The sequence below is a fragment of the Pocillopora verrucosa genome, chromosome 2 (assembly GCF_036669915.1).
Source record: "Pocillopora verrucosa isolate sample1 chromosome 2, ASM3666991v2, whole genome shotgun sequence".
Lineage (NCBI taxonomy): Eukaryota > Metazoa > Cnidaria > Anthozoa > Scleractinia > Pocilloporidae > Pocillopora > Pocillopora verrucosa.
In genome coordinates, this window is record NC_089313.1 from 19381873 (window position 1) to 19403587 (window position 21715).

General features: G+C 36.0%; 3 protein-coding genes and 1 long non-coding RNA gene across 4 annotated transcripts; 2 read left to right on the top strand and 2 right to left on the bottom strand.

Moving 5' to 3' along the window:
* Positions 1-439: 439 nt before the first annotated feature.
* LOC131790772 (tyrosine-protein kinase STK) lies at positions 440-7346 on the bottom strand. Its single transcript, XM_059108046.2, has 4 exons — positions 6792-7346; positions 4949-5474; positions 4062-4695; positions 440-3801 (listed from the first exon to the last, which is right to left on the bottom strand). The coding sequence occupies exons 1-3, from the start codon at positions 7187-7189 to the stop codon at positions 4069-4071; spliced, it is 1551 nt and encodes a 516-aa protein (XP_058964029.1). The 5' UTR covers positions 7190-7346; the 3' UTR covers positions 440-3801; positions 4062-4068.
* A 109-nt stretch (positions 7347-7455) lies between these two features.
* On the top strand, positions 7456-13701 carry LOC131790773 (tyrosine-protein kinase Src42A). Its single transcript, XM_059108047.2, has 4 exons — positions 7456-7954; positions 9365-9644; positions 10465-11148; positions 11428-13701. Exons 1-4 carry the CDS (start codon positions 7563-7565, stop codon positions 11614-11616), a joined length of 1545 nt encoding a protein of 514 aa, XP_058964030.2. The 5' UTR covers positions 7456-7562; the 3' UTR covers positions 11617-13701.
* LOC136278912 (uncharacterized) lies at positions 13252-15504 on the bottom strand. The gene is made up of 2 exons (XR_010716625.1): positions 15338-15504; positions 13252-14408 (listed from the first exon to the last, which is right to left on the bottom strand). It is a non-coding gene; the product is annotated as an uncharacterized lncRNA (long non-coding RNA).
* Positions 15505-15591: 87 nt separating this feature from the next.
* Positions 15592-18283, top strand: LOC131790783 (cytochrome c oxidase subunit 5B, mitochondrial-like). The gene is made up of 4 exons (XM_059108061.2): positions 15592-15731; positions 16560-16654; positions 17187-17286; positions 17927-18283. The coding sequence occupies exons 1-4, from the start codon at positions 15614-15616 to the stop codon at positions 18064-18066; spliced, it is 453 nt and encodes a 150-aa protein (XP_058964044.1). The 5' UTR covers positions 15592-15613; the 3' UTR covers positions 18067-18283.
* Positions 18284-21715: the final 3432 nt, after the last annotated feature.

The window sequence follows — 21715 nt, forward strand, 5'->3', positions numbered from 1 at the left end:
AAAAACATTCCAATATCTATCACGGTTTTTCAAATTTGAAGGTTCATTTCCTAGACAGAAACAACACATGGCCAATCAAAAGCTTGTAAAACTGATTTAATAAATGGTGTTAATTTAAGCACTGGTATAAATTTTTTGTGTTGTTTGATGTTGAAGTAATAACATTGAATGATAATCCATTCAGGCTTTGAGAAAATCATCACAACACCATGACCATACAAAATGAAATGTAAGTTGTCTCTCTTTGCATTGTTCCCATTGCGCATTATTAACCTTTGATGGCTGAGGGAAAACAAGATGTCACTCTTAACTATCATTCATAATTTAATCAACTTGTATTCTGATTGCTGAGGCTACATGAGAGGGTTGACCCTACACTACCAACTATGTTATATCACAACCCTTCAGGTAGAAATGTCATAAGACTGATCAGGCACACTTACATTTTACAAAATTTTATTCACTAAAAAGGTGTCTTATAATAATTACAAGAGAAGGGATTTCACTGTAAGATGTATTTCTTTGAATATAGTAATGATACAATAAAACTCTAGGTTCTTGTCACACTATAAAAGTAATTAATTTACAAAAATATCAAAAACCTCTTTTAACAAATAGGTAACACAGTAACATTGTCTGAATCAATATTTATTTTATCTCAATATTTTCATGCCTTATAAGATTAATACCTCTTTACAACAGACACAAAGTGGGCACCTTCTGCTAAAAACTGTCAGTTATCTTTTAATCTCTGCTCTTGTTAAACAGGAAACCTCTCCACAACAGCATTTAATCCCAAAGTTTTATATTTCAGAAAAGTTAAGTTTGGCACCACACAATAGACCCAGTGCTTAGAAATACTACTTGCATTTTAAGAAATGGTTTTGTGGATGTTAATGATCACTTTCTGACTGTTATAGTGACATAAAAAGAAACCTTTCAGTAATCACAATGGCCCACTAACATGTTACCGAGATGTTTTGAGATCTTATCATGTTCAAACTCTTTAAGGTTCATGAAGAATTATTATCAGTTTGAAATAGATCTGTATCATACAACAAAGTTTAGTTTTTACACATCTGGAATATGACCAACATGTGACTTTAACATCAACCTCCTTCACTTAAACAGTATAATGTTGTAGAGATAACTTAAGAAATGCTGGAAAACTCTTAAGGGCAATAGCTATCTATCATGACAAAAAACTATTTTAGTTGTTTACACTTTTTACACCATAGCTGCTCACATTTTAAAAATTCCTAGGTTATGTGCAAAATAATCCAGACTTACATGACAAAATATGCAGTGATAAGTACAGTATATAAATCTCACACTTCTTTTGATGTTATTTAAAAATTCAATACTTCATTGATCCAGCTTCTCAAACATCAAAGTTAGTCATTCACAAAATATCATAAGACACTGATTCAGAAACATCAAACCAAAGACATTATTTTCCCTAAAGAAACCTAAAGAAAACCAAAAAAAGTCCAGATGACAGTTTAATTTTTGTACCAAAAATTCAAAGTAAATCTTATCATATTATTTACACTGTATACAAGTGAATATTAAAAAAAACTTTTAATTCACTGAATGTTAAAAATAAAAAAGAAATCAAACAAGAACCTCAACATTTCTGTTCAAGGGACTAGGTCGCTTTACATTTCACAGCATATATCCTTCATCTTTCAAAATTTTTGTTCGTCACAATCCTCTGCAATATTCCACATTGCAATTCAAAGTCATTCCCACTTGATTTATTAATATTCCTTCATTTTTTCTATCTTCTTATGTTTTAATCTAAGGTTTCTCCATTTTGATGACAGAAAAAAAGGAAGCAAAACATTGTGACATAGCACCTTTCAACATTTTGTTTCAGGATTTATTTACCATACCCCTCAGCAGATATACAATTCAATTTTTCAATGAATATTTGCCTGCCAGCTCTCATTCCTTCAGCATGATACTCACACCAGAGGTTGCCAAACATTGGTCTCACCCTGGTTCACACCTACAGACCTTCGACTCACACATACTGCACTCTCCCCACTATGACCGACACAATTGGCTAAACAATCAAAGAGAAATAAGTTGAAACAATTGGAGAAAAGACAAGGCTTTGCTAAAGATTCTCCTTTTCCCCAACACTCCAATTCTAGAAGGGACACTAATAAAGAAACGTTTGTATAAAAATCTTATGAGAAAGCTTTCAAATTTTTCATAACGTGTTTCAAAACCTTCAGGCATCTGAATCCTCCCCAAAAAGTCTCACCCATATGACTCCACTGGAAATTCAAAATGTAATCAGGTTTGATTACTAGAAGAGTTTTGGATGACTTATAGAAAATATGGTTGCAAGTTCTGATAAACAGAATCACTCATGTGCAATACAAATTGTAACTGATTACATTCAACATAAGCTGTTGATAGACACAAAATGGAAAAACTTTGAATAAAACAAACCTTGCACAGCAATATTCAACAGATAATGTAGACAGAAAATTTGTTGTAAAGGGATAACTTCTGATAAATAACTTAACTTCTAGAAAACCACTTAAGCTAATTAATGCAAGCATAAAAACTGATCCACACACGAAAATGACTCATTGACAAGTTGGCCTTCGAGAGAATTATTAGTTTTAAAATGTTCATCTTAAGAACCTGCTTTGAAAATGTGTTAAAGAAATATTAATTTTAATACAAAATTTTCACATAGCAAAATGAAATTACAGTGATTCATACTGCATTGTGGAGGAAAATATGTTATCCATTTTATATCAGTGTTCTATAGAGAAAACAACTGTTCGATGCATAATCTTAAAATGAAAATAAAAAATTAGCAAGTGAAAGAAAGAAAACTTGTTTGAAACTCTAGACTCATAAAGTTAAAAACCAAGGTAACTAAGCAGTTCACACATGCCAGGTCACAAGTTTAAAAGCTTGAACAATGATGACAAATTAAAATGATAAAAACTAACCCTGTTTAACATGATATGATAAAATACCACCACTCTCCTGTTGCAGTTTCTTTTCTGCCAGCTCATTGACAGATTTGGCAAAATTGGTTTCAGAAATACCAAAGGAGAAGGTTGAGTTGATATTTAGACCTGAACTAAGTCTTTCCTACCAAGAGAAAATGTGATTCTAAAAGATAGCATGGCCAGATTGAGGCAAGGGAGGTGTGGTATAGTTGAAGCTCCCCTTCCCCAATCTATTACACAATGAAAACAAATTTCCTTGGGCAAAATATGCATATGGTGTAAGTTTTTTTCAGCCCTCACAAATGAAGTTTTGTTCTTCTATCCCTGATTATTCATTGCTTTCTTGAAGATACTAAATTGTGAGCACTGAGTAATTGTTAAAAAATGCACTACATGAAACAATTTTTCTGTTTTCTTTTGCTGCATCCAAACAATACCAGTACGCAATGCTAACAAAATCTCTACACACGTGTACAGATAAGATATGCAAGTCCCTCCGTTTATGAAATAAATAGAAAATATGTGTGCCATGTATCATAATTGAATCACAAGTTGCTACAGTTCTAAAAAATAAACCCTATTAAGTTAATAAATGGTTAGTTTGAAGTCACTGAGGCTGCAAACAGTAATTGCAAAATTTAATTTTTCTATTCTAAAATAGTTTTTCATCCCATCCTGTGACTGCAATGAGAACCTTGGTATTAAAAAAATGCATATACTTTGCTAAAAAGGATAATAACTACCAATATGTAAAAATAGTGTTCTGTTGGTACTTCTTTATTTGCTTTCATTCTATACAAACGACTGGTCTTGTTTACTTCTGCAAGAATGAAAAAGAAATTAAACAGGTATCATTTGATGATGGATCAAGTTCAATCCAGTGACCCATCTAATAGCTTGAAGTTTCAATGAGAATTACTTATTTGCCTGGATGATATGCTAACCCTTCAAAAATTGTAATCCACCTCACAGCATTTTTCACATTTCCCTGACAGGTTTCTTTCACCCATGTTTTAACATTCTAGAGTGGAGAGATGTGTTGGTAGGTTGGTTAAATTATACAGTAGTTTTAATACTTACCAGGAGATTAAGGGTCCAGTTTTTTATAATTAGGCTCTGTTGAAACAAAGTAGTCCTCTAACAGCGATTGAAGATATTCAAATGTTGGTCTGTCATATTCATTTGCCTTCCAACATTCCAGCATAATTCCATAGAGAGCATCAGGAGTATCCCTGGGTTGAGGCATGCGATATCCACGCTCTACTTGGGCCAGCACTTCAGCATTTGTCATGCCTGGGTATGGTACACGTCCTTTTGTCACCAACTCGGTCAGCAAAATTCCAAATGACCATACATCTGACTTGATGGTAAATTTGTTGTACAGTGCTGCTTCAGGTGCTGTCCACTTTATTGGAAACTTTGCCCCTTGATGAGGATTATACTCGTCATCTTCAATCAATCTTGCAAGACCAAAATCTGCAACTTTACAGACATTTCCTTCACCAACCAAGATGTTTCTCGCAGCTAAATCTCGGTGAATGTAGTTCATTCTTTCCAAGTAAGCCATTCCAGCAGCAACTTGTGCACCCATGTCAATCAAATCTTCCAATTTCAAATACTGACCATCTCCCTTCAAATACTCTAACAAGCTGCCATGTTTCATTAATTCTGTTACAATGTAGATCGGCTCCTCATTTGTGCAAACTGCATAAAGCTGTGAACATAAATAACAGAAATATATTAAGTATACTGTAAGACTCTGTAAGAGCATGTTTAAGTATAGTGAGGAGATAATGCCTACTGGGTAAAATGCTAAATGAGAGTTACTTCACAGTAAATTACTCATAGCATTGTAAATAAAATGTAAAAAAAACCCAGTACAATGGGGAAATACAGTCCTGAAAAAAAGAAGTACTGTAAAATTACATTTCTATACCATCACAGATTCCTTTTCTATATTAACATACCTGTATAAGATTTGCATGCCTTAATTTCTTCATTATTGCTGCTTCTGTTAAGAATGCTTGTGGTGACATTGTACCAGTCTTGAGTGTTTTCACAGCAACTGGGGTTGTTCCATTCCAAACTCCTGCCCACACTTCACCAAACTGTCCTGCTCCCAACCTTCTGTTCAATCTCAAGGATTCACGGGAAATCTCCCAAGCATCTTTGGTGTTATACGAAAGGCCAGAAGTGGTGGGCTTCTCTGCTTTGCATGCAAGAGTCAGCTTGCAACACAGACCATCTGCATCCTCACTGTAGTGCTCAACTAGCTCACCGAGAGTTGTGAAAGGTGCTCTTGTGGTAATATAGTAGCCCCCATTGTCAAGCTTACGTATACGATAGTGTCTGACGCTCTCTCCATCTCGAATAGATAAGGAATAGTTACCAGGCATGGTTTCTGAGTCACGGATAAGAAATGAACCAGAAGGACTTCCTGGAGAAAGTAGCTTCTTCTCTGCATCAGCACGCTTGATCTTACCAAAGAACCAGCTACAGAAAAACAAGAATGTTGAAAAAAATAGAGGAAACATAACAACAACAAACATACACTCTCACTAAGAAAATAGAAGATTAAGCTTTATAAACTTTACAGCCCATTACATGTTAATGTGGCATGAAATGAAAAGCATCCTATCCCACTTCATGAATGAGATGCAAGTTCAGTACAGATTATCCCCTTGCAAATTATCAAATTTCCTTGAGAGTGTGCTCATATCCAGTAGAACTACTGAGTGAAGAGAGGCACTGTGAGAGCAGAGTTTTTCCATAAGAACAAAGCACAGTGACCTAATTAAGGCTCAAAGTCCCAAGACCTTCCACAATCCAGAATTCATCCAAAAGTCACTATACTTCTGCATATAATTATTGAGTAGAAAAGGTTATGGCAATATAATTAGTCAAAATAATTTGTTTTATGTTTGCACATATATCTAGAAGTCACCTGCTAATCATGTGCCAAATGTTCTACTTCAGTGTCTTCATTTCCTTTTAAGCATCTAAAATTAACTCACCAACTGGAACACTACTTACACTGATCATTCATAGAGCCAAACTTAATAGTTCAATTCTTAGTGAGTAGATAATTTTTAAAACATGCACATGTAATGAAGAAGATGCAGATAAGAAAGCTGAATTAGGTCAGGTTTATCTGTTGCTAATTATTGCTATGGCTTTGAATTAAACTTGCACTACCTCACAAACATTCAACTATACACATTGTAAGCCCCTCATTTATTTTAACTTCCCCATGAGCTCAGAGTCTGATTAAGTCCATAGACTTTAAAAACAAACCAGTTTCATTATCATAACAAAACAAGCAAGAAAATAGGGAAAAACGAACTGGCGACAGTTTACATCCCGGAAGTGGGATTGTGTTGTAGAAACGCTAAAACAAGACCGAAAATTCCAAAAATTGATGATATATTCAGACAAACATCTGGAAAGCTGCCAAATTCAAAAATGTGCGTGCAGAAAACGAAACAATTTTCGCACACACGAGAATCCGCGCAGGAAGGAACCGTAAGAAATTCATTATTCATTGAAAGGGTTTACAACAACTAACCTCACAAAGCGACGATATATTATAAACAAACCACCTCTTTCAGAGAGATTTTCAAAACAATAAACAGACCATCACTTTCCCGAAATATCAACTAATTCGTCTACTGGAAGACTAGCTAATGCTGAGAACGCCATAAAGATTCACTAAACTCTACGTCCGGTGATCTGGCAAAGTGACAGATGATCTAGCGCTTTCTGTATTAAAAAGTAATAATTTGAGCTTAAAACTTCAGCTCTTTTACTTACTCTTGGGCATTCACGCTTAGCTCAGGCGCTACATAATTGCTCGGAATATAACCGTCCTTGTGAGTTGCTAGAGATTTGGCCAACCACCAGTCGCTATCCGTGTTGTCGACAACTTGAAGCCGTTCGCCCTTCTTGAAGCTCAAGTCTTCGTTGGTTCGTGCATCGTAATCATACAGAGCAATAAACACCGTTATTCCTTTAGTTGGTTGCATCACTGAGTGGCTTGACATAATGGACGAAGGCGTATGGAAGCTCATATTGTCCGCAGGGGAAGCATTTCGTTGCTGTTTGTCAATGTGATCATTCGCTTGTCCATTCGTTGGTGCCATGTCTCGGCCAGACTCACCCTTCGCTTCATACTTTTTCCTCGAGTTTGACTTCCCGCAACAGCAACCCATGGTTGCTGAGAAAGTACAACACGCAAGCTGATTCTAGTCCGTTGCGAAAAATGGAATATTTAAGAATGATAGAGACAGAAGAAGGTTGGATTGATGAAATAACTTCCAAGGTATCTATTGATCGCGAGGGAGGAAACCGAAGATGATCGTACCGAAGAAATTTCTTAGTTGAGCGCAAGTCTGGGAGGGGAACTAGCTACCAGTGACTCTCGTGCAAATTAAAATCCAAAGGACTGGGCAGAGATATGAATGGGAGTGCGCAATCCCGGAACTGTGTACAACACCTTTCTGAAGTTTGATCCTTCGCGAAAACGATCCGTACTCAGAGTCAAATACACAGCATTTTGGTGTAGATCTTGGCTCCTTCTCACCCATGGGGTGCTGCATGGGCAAGAAGTCCTCTGAGGACCAAAAAAGGGATATAAACGACGGGCAAAATGTGGACAAATCTGCGGCAAGCTTAAAGGAAATCGAAGTGAATTCCGGATCTGTACAACAACATAGTGATCGATACGTGCCGGAGCCGCCACCGAGCTCACCGCCTCCTGAACCCAGTCCAACTGCTGTGAAACCCCTCTACATTGCTCTCTATGATTACGATGCTCGAACAGAGGATGACTTGAGCTTTGCAAAGGGCGAGATTCTTGAGGTAGACCCCGACGATTTGAAGAACGATTGGTGGAGGGCTAAATCTCGTGATTCTGGCAAATCGGGTTTCATTCCAAGCAACTATGTAGCTGCTCATGAAACTTTGGAAGCCGAAGAGTAAGTGAAGTGTAATGGCAATTGTTCCAGAATATATGATCAAGCATCATTTATAGATTGTGCGGGAAGCAATCAATGCAAAAATGAAATCTCGATTTTCTCTGGAATGTTACGTGAATTGTGTGGGCCAGTTTGGCCAAGAGGTCACATAAATTCTTCTAATTAATGGTTGAAGGAATTCATGTAGCAGCTTGAATCAGCACTTTCATTTTGCCGCGGCTTCGAATTCTTTGCTTTAGCACTGCTTTAAGGTTTAGATCTGCCCTTGCAAATTTCAACCCAAAATATGATTTAATGTTAAAATGTTATGTCAGAGTGTTTGGTCAACTAGTTAAATGAAGTTATTCCTTGAACGAGCACCCGGAAACTGCCGCAAAGTTGGTTGGCAAACCAATTTTTACATCGACACAGCCTTTCGTTTACAACTAATTCTATTTACCAAATTCAAGTTGGATTGTTTAGTACTGATGCACCACATAATTGTCAATCAAAAATATAAATTTAACTATGCGTGATTGAAACGTGCCATGTTATGTGAGATTACCTAATATTTTCAGCACTTAGTTAAGCAAATAGTCAGTGTATTATATATGTAGATCGATAGCAAAGCATGCTTTTATCAGATGTGGACTGAGTTTCTCATATTCAGTCTGGAAAAGAAATCCCAAGGAAGATGAAAATAGCAATGATTTTTAATTCATAATTAACACATTGCCTCAGGCACCCTCGCTTCCTTGTGATGCAAATCATCTGAGGTCGTGAGAGATTTACATAAGAATCATAAAAGAGTAAATATCATTTTTCAGACTGCATAACAAAAAGACAGATCTATTTCTCATGCCCCCATGTCAAACTTTTTTCCAGACAGTGTTGTAGTGATTATCACATAATTGATTACATGTTATCTAATTCCTAGTCTGAACATTTTCTTTACTCACAACAATTATATACAGTGTATCTTGCACAAGGAGAGGGGTATGAACTCTCCTGAGGGATGGAACAATTCTCACTGACTCAAAAAGTTCTCAAATATAAGATGTAATTATTAGTCAAGTATCCTGTCTTTAAGAAGACATTTTAATTTTTCAAAAATTATTATTAACCCCTATTACTCCAAATTGATAAGTATTTAGTTCTCCTTACAATATTGATACATTATCTTTTAAACAAGTTGGGGTAATAGACATCCTTTCCAGCTAGGGAGTGATATCACAATATAATTCTTAACTGGCTAATGACCACACAATCCTCTCAGCTAGTTTTATACTGTAAAAGAAATATGTTACAGTTTGAAGGGAGAATAGCAAGTTTATTAGACCTGGGTTTATGGTAACATGAATGCAAATTTATACCTTATAAGAGTATAATTGTTTTATCTTCAATCAATTGCATTTTCCTTTCTTTACACAGTTGGTATTTTGGTGAAATAAAGCGACCAGAGGCAGACAAGTTATTAAAGACACCTGTCAATGAGCATGGAGCATTTTTGATCCGAGAAAGTGATAAAGGTGGTTATGCTTTGTCCGTCAAAGATGGTGACATGGTCAAACATTACAAGATCCGCAAAACAGAATCTGGTAGCTTCTTTATTGCCCACAATAATCCATTCAGCACCCTGTCAGATCTGGTTCAGCATTATACCCAAAATGCCGATGGACTATGTGATGTCCTTAAAAAGCCATGTGTCAAGGTAAGATATCAACTCAAGTCAACATTTTGCAATTAGGTTTGATAAGCAACATTGTTGATTTTACTTTCAAAAAAACAACAACAACGAGTTTGTTGTAGTGAGTGCTAAGAAACTCTCTTTGTTAAATAGTTTTTCCATCTTATTTCCCTGTAAAATGATACATCACCAGTAGCAGACAATCCTGCTAAGAAGTTACCTCTTTAAACTCCAACATCAGAATGAACATTCCCCATACTGTTTCCTGTACATCTCCTATGGTCTTGAGAAGGAGGACATGTTTACCAATCAAGAATCTTTTAAGCTGAGAATCACTGCCTTTATTCTTATGACCACAATATATGATTCAGCATTGGTAGTATAAGATGAAATTACTTACAAGTTGATTTAGGGGTTAAATGTTAAATACATTCCTTAGAGTCCTGGGTCTTGATTCTCACAATAGATGGGATATTCATGTTTTTGTTTTGTCTCTAGTATGTATGCGTAGAACATGTTTATGAAAGAGATAATATGTCTTGAAAAGTGATACCTTTCGAGTGGCCTTTTGGGAAAAAGATCCTTTGGTTTAAATGTACAAAATTATCTGTTTTATTTGTATATGCAAATTAATAATGATCAGCCAGGAGAAATAATTAACCCAGTTGGTTCTGACATTAGTTTACAGGTTATATAAGTATATTATTTTCAAGGCTTCTTGTACCAATCATGAAATATTACTGGCACTTTACTTATTGTTACTTATCATTTCTGATTATTAGTTACAATTTTATGTTTTATTAATTTGTTTATTTGATATTTATTTATTTACATATATTTTTAGGTCGAAAAACCACAGACTGTTGGTTTGTCACATGACACTGTAGACATGTGGGAAATATCGCGCGACACACTCAGACTTACCACACGTCTTGGATCTGGCAACTTTGGTGAGGTGTGGCAAGGGCTATGGAATGACACCACCCCTGTGGCAATCAAGACATTGAAGCCTGGCACAATGAATCCCAAGGCATTCCTTGAAGAAGCTGAACTCATGAAGAGACTGATCCATGACAAACTGGTTCAGCTTTATGCAGTGTGCTCTAAAGAGGAACCAATTTACATTGTGACTGAGCTGATGCCCAAAGGAAGTCTACTTGATTATCTGCGCAGTGAAGAGGGACGAAAGAAGAAGATGGAAGAGCTGATTGACATGGCTTCCCAAATTGCCGCTGGCATGGCCTATCTAGAGAAGCATAATTATGTCCATAGAGATTTGGCCGCCAGGAACATTCTGGTTGGTAACAATAATACTGTTAAGGTGGCAGATTTTGGTCTGTCACGGGCCATTGATGAAGATATCTATGAAGCCCATGAAGGAGCAAAATTCCCCATCAAATGGACTGCACCAGAGGCATGCCTTAAGAACCAGTTTTCCATCAAGTCAGATGTGTGGTCATTTGGTATTCTACTGACAGAGCTGGTAACTTATGGAAGAGTACCTTATGCAGGGATGAATAACAGACAGGTAGCACCTTAAACATAGTTACATATAGTGTAGTAAAGAAGTTTTATTGGCTTTGTTAGAGCAGGTTCCAATTTAGATTGAATGTAGCATTGTGGAGTATTGTTTCTCCCCTTTTCAGAATGCCAGTACATCACTTGCAACCCCAGGCAAGTTACTAGTCCTTTTAATTCAGAGCCCAGTACACTGCCTATACAAAAAGTTACTTCCCCTTTAAACTGTTAACCATTTAGCTTAGCTATGTTAAAGCACAAAGTTCTCAATATATCTTTGTTGTTGTAGGTTGTTGAAGAAGTAGACCGTGGTTACAGAATGCCCAAACCAAATCTTTGCCCAGACAAGCTCTATGATATCATGATGGCCTGCTGGAGAAAGGAATCTGTAGAACGACCCACATTTGAAACGTTACAGTGGCAGCTGGAAGATTTCTACCAGACAGATGGAAAGCAGTACAAGGAGTTGGCAAAATAAGGGTTTGCAATAGTAATGCTGTCCAGTCCCTCATACAAAATACTACACAAAATCTTGACTGTTGAGATTTGTTTCGAGAATCAATGTGAAATGTATTGGAAAGTGATCAGTTTCCATTTAATCATTATCATTATTTTTATTTTTTTGCATTATTGTCAATTTTCTGTAAACAACCTAATAGTTTTATACATTACTTGGTCAGATTGGAAGTTTTACTTGCACCTAGAAAAACAAAGGATAACTAAGGGAATAAAAAAATTCAGGAATATAATACCTTACAACAGTTGCCCTTTTTTTAACCAAACTAATCCTGAAGATATGTTTCCAACTAAAAGGTGGTAAAACTTTTTAAGTAACCAAGGATAGAATCTGAAGTTATGGTGCACTTAGATTTCTTGAGTGAGTTCTTGATATGTGGAAAAACTTTAAGTAACCCTCTTTCTATTTTAGAAATTTTTAAATTAAAATAAGTTACCAGCAGGTTGATATCAATTAAGCAAAAAGACATTTTTTTAGTTTAGCAGCTTTAGAGTATGAAGTCTTGGCTGTCAAGAGATAAACTTTTTATTACCAGTATATGTAGGTTAAGGGAAACTACAGAAAGTATATAGCATGACATAAAAAGCTTTCAATCAAATAGCTGATAAGAAATTTACTCAATTACTGGTAGAGATTGCACTTACCATAATGAGAAGGTAACTTGGTGTATTATAGATACACCTATAATGGCAACAACCTATTCCAAATTATTGTGAGCAAGATAGCCAAACCGTTTGGAGCTTTGATATAGAGGGCAACAAAAATTACAAGGTTTTCATCTAAATATTACAAAATGGCTTAACCTTATAAGACTGGTTACTTTGTAAATTGCCATTGCAACTCTTAATTAGGGTTCAATTTGTTAACTTAGTGGAGAAATAATATTGATAATTGCAGTATTTCATGATCAGTGAGTTATCAGAATTGTACCTGATTGTAGGTCTGGTCATATTCAAGTTTCAATTTAGTAATTGCATGTTTTATTTCATTGAAACATTGTCATGTTATAAGTAACTTGGGCAGTGATTACCATAACAAATTGAATTTATTAGAAAGGGCATTTACAGGGAAGTGCTTTTATGGTTGTTTGTTAGTCCAAAGTTTTCTTTCCTCTTCTTTCTGCTTTTTTTTTCTAAATTACACTTGAAAGACAAATGTTAAAAATTATAGAGTCTTCTTAAGGGTTAACATTGTTAGTTACACAAGCTAAATATATAAATTTGATATTAACCAAACTGGCCTTTAGAATCTCATAGTTGGTAGAGGTATATGTTAAAAGCTGACCCACTAGGATTACAAGAGGAGTAAATATGCTACTTTGTTCACAATGTTGGAGGAAATAAGCAACTTGACTGCTGTCTATGTATGTGCAAAGTCAGATGAAATTCAGTTTACTTCTCATACTACAAATTTCAAAAATTACATTTTGCCTTGCATTTAATTTCCTCACATTATCCAGCATAATACACATATTAAAATTAGTTAAGTTGATGCAAAGATGGGAAAAATTGTCTCTAAATTTTTGCATTTATGTGTTTTTGGTCATGTTTTGATACTGAAGCCAACCAAGTCTCACATTCTTAAGCAAGAGAAAGAGTAAATTACAGTTGGCACCCATAGAAGTTTGTACCTGCCCTCTTCAACTATCACCAGTCAAACCTGACCTGGCACAATTTTTTTTTAGTATCAGAGATGTATGGGAAGGGATCTTATTTGTAATTATATCGTTTTTTATTTGCTCAGTTTTTTATTTGTTACAACTCAATTCTTAGATGTTTGCAAAGAAATTTATAAGATGAGATAGATATAATTAAATAATTTAGGAGAATAAAACAAAAGTTTTGTTGTGTTTTTCTATGTTTCGTTTTTGCCGTATTTGCAATTGAGCACAATTTATTTACTAATGCAGCAGCTGAAGCTTTTTATAATAAGAGATAATATAAGCACAACATATATCAAACTTGAATAGTGGGTTACCAATATTGGAAATATTTCCATTTAGTTTATTTTTGTATCAGGCTGTAAATAAAAGAACCTTTAATTCTTGTTGTTTTTTTTCTCGTGAATTTTACAAGGAGAGTATTCTTTACAAACTACATTTACTGTTGATAGATTAAAAACAATTCTGCAAGTGATAATTTATGTATCCATCGACCCCAGGAGTCAGCTACAGGGTTCACCTAACTCACAGCCCTATATGATATTCACAAAACTCCTCCCTTGACTTGTTTCTTTCTACAGGTGTTGGAAGGTTTTTTATTTTTTCAGTACTGTGCAAAACTACCTTTGGGTGGTAAAATATTCTTCTTGAGATTGAAGTGATACATTATCAACATAAAATTATCAGGAGAGCAAAGTAGATCCAAAGTCTAAACCTGAAAGTGTTGGACAACCAAATGAGCTCTCATTGTGCCAGAGATCTTGGTGGAAAATCATCTAACCATTTGCAGAGAATGTCTTTCAATACAGGTTATCACACATTTGAACTTAAAATCTATGAATGCTCCTGTAAAACATCAACATTCATGTCAGCTTACATCTTTTAAGTCACTGTCAGTAGCACAGGGGAAGGTAATGCAGACATTTAAGCTCAAGTCAGGTTCAACCAGCATCTTTATACATGGTTCAAACAGGCATTGCCTGCTCAAAAGATATGTACTGTCCTCTTGGAGATCTCTTTCTTGGTTTGTAAATATAAACTGCCATCCCAACAAACAACACAAAAAGTCCAACACTGATCCCTACTGTCAAATCTGAAATTTAATAATTTATTCAAAAATGAGCCATGTGACATAGGTAAAGATTGAGTCTCCCAAGACTAGATGCCAACTGTTGCTTGGAGGGTTTCCCACTTCCCATACCACTAAGCGACTGGGGGACTGACTGCAGACTAGTCCATTTCAGGTAACCACCTCCCATTTTTTTTCAGTCAGTTTCACTTGTACAGTCTGTTGGTAAACTTTGATACTCATAGGTGGAGAGAGGCACTTTGAAACATTATTGCCCAAGAACAACACATAACTTTACCAAGAAGTCAAACCCATTACTCATCATCATGAGCCACAATTCTGATTAACAGATGAATTTCATGTTGCTGTGTGTCTGTTCAGTAATAATAGATCACAGATCACATCAAAATGTAGTAAGAGCATAAAAGAGGCACACAAGGTGCAGCCAACGGATGTTCTTACTGCATTTTGACAGTTTGTGATCCATTACTGTACAGACCCACAGCAACATTGAATTTATTTGATTTGTGTGAGAAAAAAGCAAAAAGTTGTTAAAGGTGATGTCAGCTGAACATCTGTCCACTAATAAGAACCAATCGAAAGGCATGTTATGTCAAGGTCGGGCTTCTGGCTGATAATTTAGTCTATTCTCATCACCTGCTTGGTGCATAATGTATTCATATTGTGGGGAGAGGTTACATGTTAGTCGCTCATAGGATTTTATGGGCAAGGGGACACACTCACCCCCGCCCTCCAATAGCACGAGATTTATCAAGCATCCTCGGACCCCTTTGTACCCAATTGGCCCCGTGTTTCTTCCCTGCCATTGATAATATTATAATTTCATTCTGGGCATAAAGGCTCCCTCTCAAAAATCAGTAACGAGTTTTTTTCCGAAGCCAAAATACTAGAATGCATTCTTGAAAGCCCCGGAAATAACAGTTTTTTCTTACCAAGTTTTGGTTTTCCAATGACGGTCTTGCTATCTCTTTGCAAACCTGAGTCAGCAAGAGTTTCTACATAACTATGAAAGGTCAACAGAAACAAGAGAAGATTAATTCGGAGATTGTGCCCGTTTCTCTTCAACATCCTCAATTATTGTGATGGCTGTGTGTTTCATGTAGTAGGTCATGTATGAGACACAATGTATTGCATATGTCACGATTGAGGCTGAGATATACGGGATATCGACTTCTCAAGCTTCATCCGGGAATGCAAGTTAGAGAAACATGGCGGCTTCACTCCGTATATTGGCGAAAGGGAAGTTGTCTACGATGCAGCCGGCTTTGAAGGCAATTATAACTAGAACATGCCCTGTACTTCTCTCTAGGGGACTCTCTGTAACAAGTGAGTGTGGTAGAAATCTCTTCATAGTATGCCTGGTATGAAATAGAAGACAATATTTATCAAGGATTCACCTTCCATCTTGCCTATTTGCCGGGTCTCATATTCGCCAGAGAATCACGATAAATATATCTGTTAACTTCAATGTTAATTGAACTTTCGTGTGTCAAATTTAAATGTTCAAGCTTTGTGGTCCTCATGAAATACGTGAGAAAGATAGGTTGGAAAAGTTTGATGAGACGTGGAAAATGTCATGTATCATTGCTACTAATTATCACTATTTATCGGTTAAATACATGGATTTCATCGCACACTTTTTCCTGCTTATTGCATTATTTTAACTACACAAGGTTAGTCATTTTACTAAGTGTTTCATTTCAGAGTACTGATATAATGATTAACTAAAAAAACATGAACCCATTAACCTCCTCCTCTCCCCACCCCCCACCCCCCCTTGCCTCACAGGGATACCCAGCTGGAAAGAAAAATCATCATTAGAGAATACCACTTAAGTAGTTACAATTTTGCAATTATCTTTTATGTAATGGCCATTGCCATAAATGGAATTCCAGAGCTTCTAGATTTCAAATTACTTTGAGGAGTGTGGCATCAAACCCACTTTACATATTGCTTATTTATCATTGGTTGACCTAGTGAGCTATTTATTTTCACCAAACCATCCATGTTGGAAGGTAACAACAGCTCCTTCTGGTAAATGAGTTTATTCTGCAATAGCTAATTCTTCAAATAACCATATTCATCAAAAGTCATCCTTTATTGATATTTGATGGTAGGCAAATTTAGTTATCTGTTGTATGCATTATTTACCAGGCACAAGGCTGAGTAATGGCGGAATACCAACTGATGCAGAACAAGCCACTGGTTTAGAGAAGAAAGAATATGATGCTTTGGCTGCTGGCATTGATGTAAGTTTAATTAAAATTTATAGTTGTATGTCACAGGATCACAAGCTTAACAACACAACTCGCAATATTGAAGATGTATAAATGGTATCCATGACTTACAACAAGCCACTATTTGGCTATCTTAAGGTAGAAAACAGTCCTTAGGAGCAAATTGTGGATGGCTAAATTAAAGAGTGGGGGCTATTTGTGCACTTATATATACCCATGACCAAACTGTTGTGGGTGGAATGAGAAAAGCTGCTGCTCAGCCTTCCTGATCATTAAGAAGATCACACAACAACTTGGCACATGAAAGGAAACAGGATATTTCTGATTTTATTTGGATTTTTATCTCGCATGATCCTAAGACAGAGTAATGGCTAGCCACTTTTTTGCAAAACATAGGTTTTCTTTTGACTTTTAGGTGCAAGTACTAAATTTTTTCCTCACCATGATAACAAACTGGAGAACTCTCGACACATGCACTCACAATAGTACTTGTAGAATTATTTTACAGTAATAATGTGTGTGTGGTCATCGTTTAAACCAACAGGATCCATTTAACATGAAGCCTTATGAAGGACCACCTGGAACAAAAGACAAACCCCTTGAAGTGTTGTCCATGTTTGATGAGCGAATTATTGGATGCATCTGTGAGTGCCTAACTTTTTAATGAGAGTTTTATGGAGTTAAGGCTGTCATCAAATTCATTCTTGTAGGTGACATACCTGAGGATAAAACTCCAGGTCATTGTTGATATTTTTTAATGCTTGTCAGCCTTATTCAGAAGACAATTCTCCGAGAAAAATTTATCAAAAATGAGCCAGAATCTAAAATGTCACAATTATGATTACATATCAGGATATAGCTATTGACCTATGAGGGTAAATGTACTATTCATTGTTTAAAAACATATCTGAAGTAGTGGAATGCCAGGTGTGCAGGGAAACAAAGTTTTAGATTCTGGAAAAAGCCCATATTCAGTATGAATGTAAGTCTTCCCACAAAACTGGGTCAAGTGGAGCTAGTTTTGGCTTATGGGTAAGCTTGTTGTAAAAGATGAATGGAAAGAGCAGTAAAATTCCCTTCAGGAATATTTCATAGTTGTCAAACCAATGAGATTTGGAAATTTAAAATTGAGCTTGGACTTTGTGTAGCACACTTGGTTTACTTGAAACATCCACACATAATGAACACAGACCAGTGATTCATGCAAAGTTGTAAGATTGTGAAGGTCACCAATACATTACTTTTTGAATTTGAAAGTTAATTTTTTTTTACTCTTATCTAAAGGTGAACCAGAGGCAACTTCAATTGTGTGGAACAAACTGCACTTAAATGAAGTAACTCGATGTGAATGTGGTCACTTTTTTGTCCTTAGACGAGGCAATCCTATTAAAATTGAGATGGACCATGGTCCTGGTCACCATTAGCACTTCTGTCAAGGTTTTCTTTTCAGTCAAATTGTAACTAAATTCTAACAAGGAGAGAATGCATTTTGTGTTGTATGCTGATGTTTTATAGTTTTTCTCTTGGTATTGTAGTATTCAACCACTTCAGCCTCTTCCAGGACTTCAGCTCTTTAATTGTATGGAAATTTGTTGTCTTGATTTTTTTGATTGCAATTAAAATTACCAATTTTAAAACAAATCACTGCCTTGCCTGTATTGGTTTATGTCATCTATAGAAGCTTTTTGTGTGGGAGAGGGTGCATTTATCCAATTAAAATTAAACAACTTTTGAAAGATAAACCTTCCTGATTTTTTTTCAACAAATTATTGCATGATATGTGTTGTAACAGCCAACTACTAGTTGTATATTCCAAGTTTTTTTACCTTAGAAGGGAAAAAAAACTTGGAAACCATTGCATAAAGACAAAAGTTGGGACGTGAAGTTGTTCCACAAGAAACTGAAAATAGTACATTTGCTTAATTTTATGGGGTGAACCGGATATACCATGGGAATGGTTGTGTAACCAAAAAGACTCACTAGAAAACAAGTTTTTCAAGGATGGGTTTCTCGTCTTTCTCAAGATCACTTTGACAAGTTTTGGAATTTTCCAAAACCGGTTTGACCTTTGGTCGGAATAGCGGTTACGGACTGGCTAGTGGGTGAGAACGTGACTTATGACTGGTTTTAAGTAACTGAAATAATAAAAAACGTGTTGAAGGCCTGCAGAAGATTAAATTGCAGAGCGTAAAGTGTATCCGATTCCAGATTCCAGAGAGTTGTTCTTTGTTACGGCATTGTCTCTCTCACACACACTTTATTTGTTTCCAATTAAATTTTTACAGAAAAGGGCATGCCCGCAATTAGCAAAGGCTAATCTAAGCGGGCCATGCCTTAATAGTCGAATTACAAAAATATATTAAAAACAGAAATTAACTAATAAAGTAGAAGGGAAAGAGACAGTATTGAATAACAACAAGAAAAACCGTGACATTGACCTAATTTAAAATATTAACGGTACAGCTACTGTTTATAACAATAGTCAGGACAGATCAGGAGAAGTATTACCAGAATTTTACATTTTGTATAATCTCAGATAAATCTGTATAAGAGTCTTGTGAACCTAATATGTTGAATAAAATTTGTTTGAGTTTTCTTTTAAACGCATTTTTTAGAAAGATTTCTTAATTCTTGAGGTATTGCATCCCACACTTTTACTCCTATTCGAGAGAAGGAATTCGCTTGAACGGACAGCCTAGAAGATTTGGTATAGAAGTTATTAGAGGCAGAAGAACGTGTATTGTAATAATGAACTTTAGATACATCTTGAAATAGATCTTGAATATTGGATGGAGCTGTTCTGTTTCGAACGTTAAACATCAAATTAGCTATAGACTCATAACAAACAAATTTCAGCGGTAAGATACGAGTCTCTCGCACGGTAATGCATTACATAGGGTGACAAAGGAACCCGTTCGCTTTGAATTTAAACAAATGGTTATCTATAAACATTGCAAGTATCCGAGTATGCTTTTTACCGGTTTCTGTTCACAGATGAGTTAGTTTAAAATAGAGTGAAGTATGGCGCAGATATCTTATTTATCCGTGTTTGCGTTTACTTCTCAAATGTAAGTATTGCGTTTTCTTGCTAAATCTGTCGCTTATGATTTTGAAATTTTAATGGGACTTATAAGTCTTAAATCTAATTTTGGATAGTATATATTGTTCTCTAATTAACAAACGACACTAAAACCGTTACATCACGATTTGCAAATCTTGAGAAATTGTGCCAATGGGTCATTTAGAGTTTGTGCTGGTCTTCTGTATCCTTGTCAGTCCTCGTTGCTTTTTGGTTAATATTATAGTTTTGTTTTGAGAACCAAGTAAATAGTCTGTGGTTTCCCTCAATTCTAAGATGATTTTCGTCACAATTAGCCACTTGTAATGTCGTGATACACCTAGCGCCCCAACAGACTACATTAGTTTACGATGACAACATGATTAATCTTCGGCCTATATTGAGTAGAGCGTTAGTGTGAAATTTTGGTTACCACTTGACCACTCAAATTTAAAGACTAAAAGTGCTGCTTTGAACAGAAACACGGCTAAGCACCCAAGAACACGTGTTCCAAACAATTATCACATCCGTTGGCATATTTTTAATATCAGTTTTTAGTTTGCAGTCTTACTCAAAGGCGCTGCCCTTTTTTATACTCTTCACCTTTTTTCACTTGTTCGCCTCACAAGCTGAACTTTTGTATTAGAGTCACATAAGTACTAATTTTTCTTCAGATGCCTGTTCAGCGACGCAAAAACAGGGGCTGGGAATAACGCGAAATGTAAGTAGTACCGGTAAACATGAATTTGCTCACTCGCTTTGGGAAGAGGCTGAGCTCTACAAAAATAATCTGCAGTTCCTCCAGAAAGAAGGCAATGGCAGTTGGCACAACAAATCGGGCAACGCGTTTTAGACCGAGTAAAAACTGGGGACAGTTTCATTAACCTAGCCGTTGACTAGCGGCTATAAATCGATTTTGCTTTTGATGTTAATCTGAGAAATTTGTCTTTTAGCATGGTGATTTGTTTTTTATATAACCAATTTGTTTTTGATGTGAACAATTTGTTTTTGATGTGAGCAATTTGTTTTCGACGTTGTGGCAAAATGCCCGGTAGTCAGAAAATTTCGCACAATTTCAGCCGAAAGGTTCTTTCAAACTTCCCAAGAATGACAGATGCTTGTTTAGAAATGTCAAGCAACTCCGAAAATCAATTTGTTTTTTTAGTGGACAAATTATGCGAGCTTCTGCATTCCATAATACCGCTCGGTTGTGGACCCTCTCGAATAGACTCAATGCCCGGCAGTAAGAAATTTTTCTCCAAAATGCCACTGAAAACTTCATAAAACCTATTATGTATACTAGATGTTTGTTTAGAAATGTCAAGCGATTCTAAGAATTGCGTTAGTTTTCAAGTGGTCAAATTTGAACGCACCATACTAAAAAACATAGACGTCATAAAACTTGGGAGCAACTTGTTTTTGATGTGAGCAATCTGTATTCGATGTGAGCAATTTGCTTTTGACGCGAGTAATTCAGTTGTTACAATGTGACACCTGTGGGACACCGTAAAACTGAAAATAGAAGGTAAAAAAAGCTTTAAAAAAGAGGGAAAACCGCAAAGCGCAATGACTACCAAACTCGAAAACACAGCAGAATTTGAGTCCAAACAGCGTAACATCGATATGAGAAATGACTCATACCGGAAAACCGCCTGTCCCCCTTGCTGAGCTTGAGATATTACATCCCCCGCAGAGTGAGGAAACGACTCTTGATCTAGAGAGTCAGTGAGCTTCAATTGCAAACCAGAAACATTTCAAATCGACAATTCTCAACGCATTTTGCGAACACAGGCAGGCATCATATGAACAGTGTCGAAATTTTTTTTGCGTACAAAAATTTTTCTAGATTTCCCAGCAAATTAAACCGATGTGAACCGATTGAAGTTTGGCAATGTGTCAGTAATTTGGGACATAATTTGACTCCCATTTCCTTCCAACCACGGGGTGTAACATTGAGGGAAGAATTAGCTAAGGGTATTTCTGCCTTCAAAATATAACCATACAGCTCACTGCGT

What these genes read in the sequence shown, in the direction of transcription:
- LOC131790773 (XM_059108047.2), top strand. Translation starts at nt 7,563, where the DNA reads ATGGGGTGCTGCATGGGCAAGAAGTCCTCTGAGGACCAAAAAAGGGAT. An exon ending in GAAACTTTGGAAGCCGAAGA is followed by an intron (nt 7,955 to 9,364) that starts GTAAGTGAAGTG and finishes TTCTTTACACAG; the next exon opens with TTGGTATTTTGGTGAAATAA. An exon ending in CAGGGATGAATAACAGACAG is followed by an intron (nt 11,149 to 11,427) that starts GTAGCACCTTAA and finishes TTGTTGTTGTAG; the next exon opens with GTTGTTGAAGAAGTAGACCG.
- LOC131790772 (XM_059108046.2), bottom strand. Translation starts at nt 7,189, where the DNA reads ATGGGTTGCTGTTGCGGGAAGTCAAACTCGAGGAAAAAGTATGAAGCG. An exon ending in CTAAGCGTGAATGCCCAAGA is followed by an intron (nt 5,475 to 6,791) that starts GTAAGTAAAAGA and finishes GTTTTTCTGTAG; the next exon opens with CTGGTTCTTTGGTAAGATCA. An exon ending in GGCATGCAAATCTTATACAG is followed by an intron (nt 4,696 to 4,948) that starts GTATGTTAATAT and finishes TTATGTTCACAG; the next exon opens with CTTTATGCAGTTTGCACAAA.
- LOC131790783 (XM_059108061.2), top strand. Translation starts at nt 15,614, where the DNA reads ATGGCGGCTTCACTCCGTATATTGGCGAAAGGGAAGTTGTCTACGATG. An exon ending in CTTTGGCTGCTGGCATTGAT is followed by an intron (nt 16,655 to 17,186) that starts GTAAGTTTAATT and finishes TTAAACCAACAG; the next exon opens with GATCCATTTAACATGAAGCC. An exon ending in GCGAATTATTGGATGCATCT is followed by an intron (nt 17,287 to 17,926) that starts GTGAGTGCCTAA and finishes TCTTATCTAAAG; the next exon opens with GTGAACCAGAGGCAACTTCA.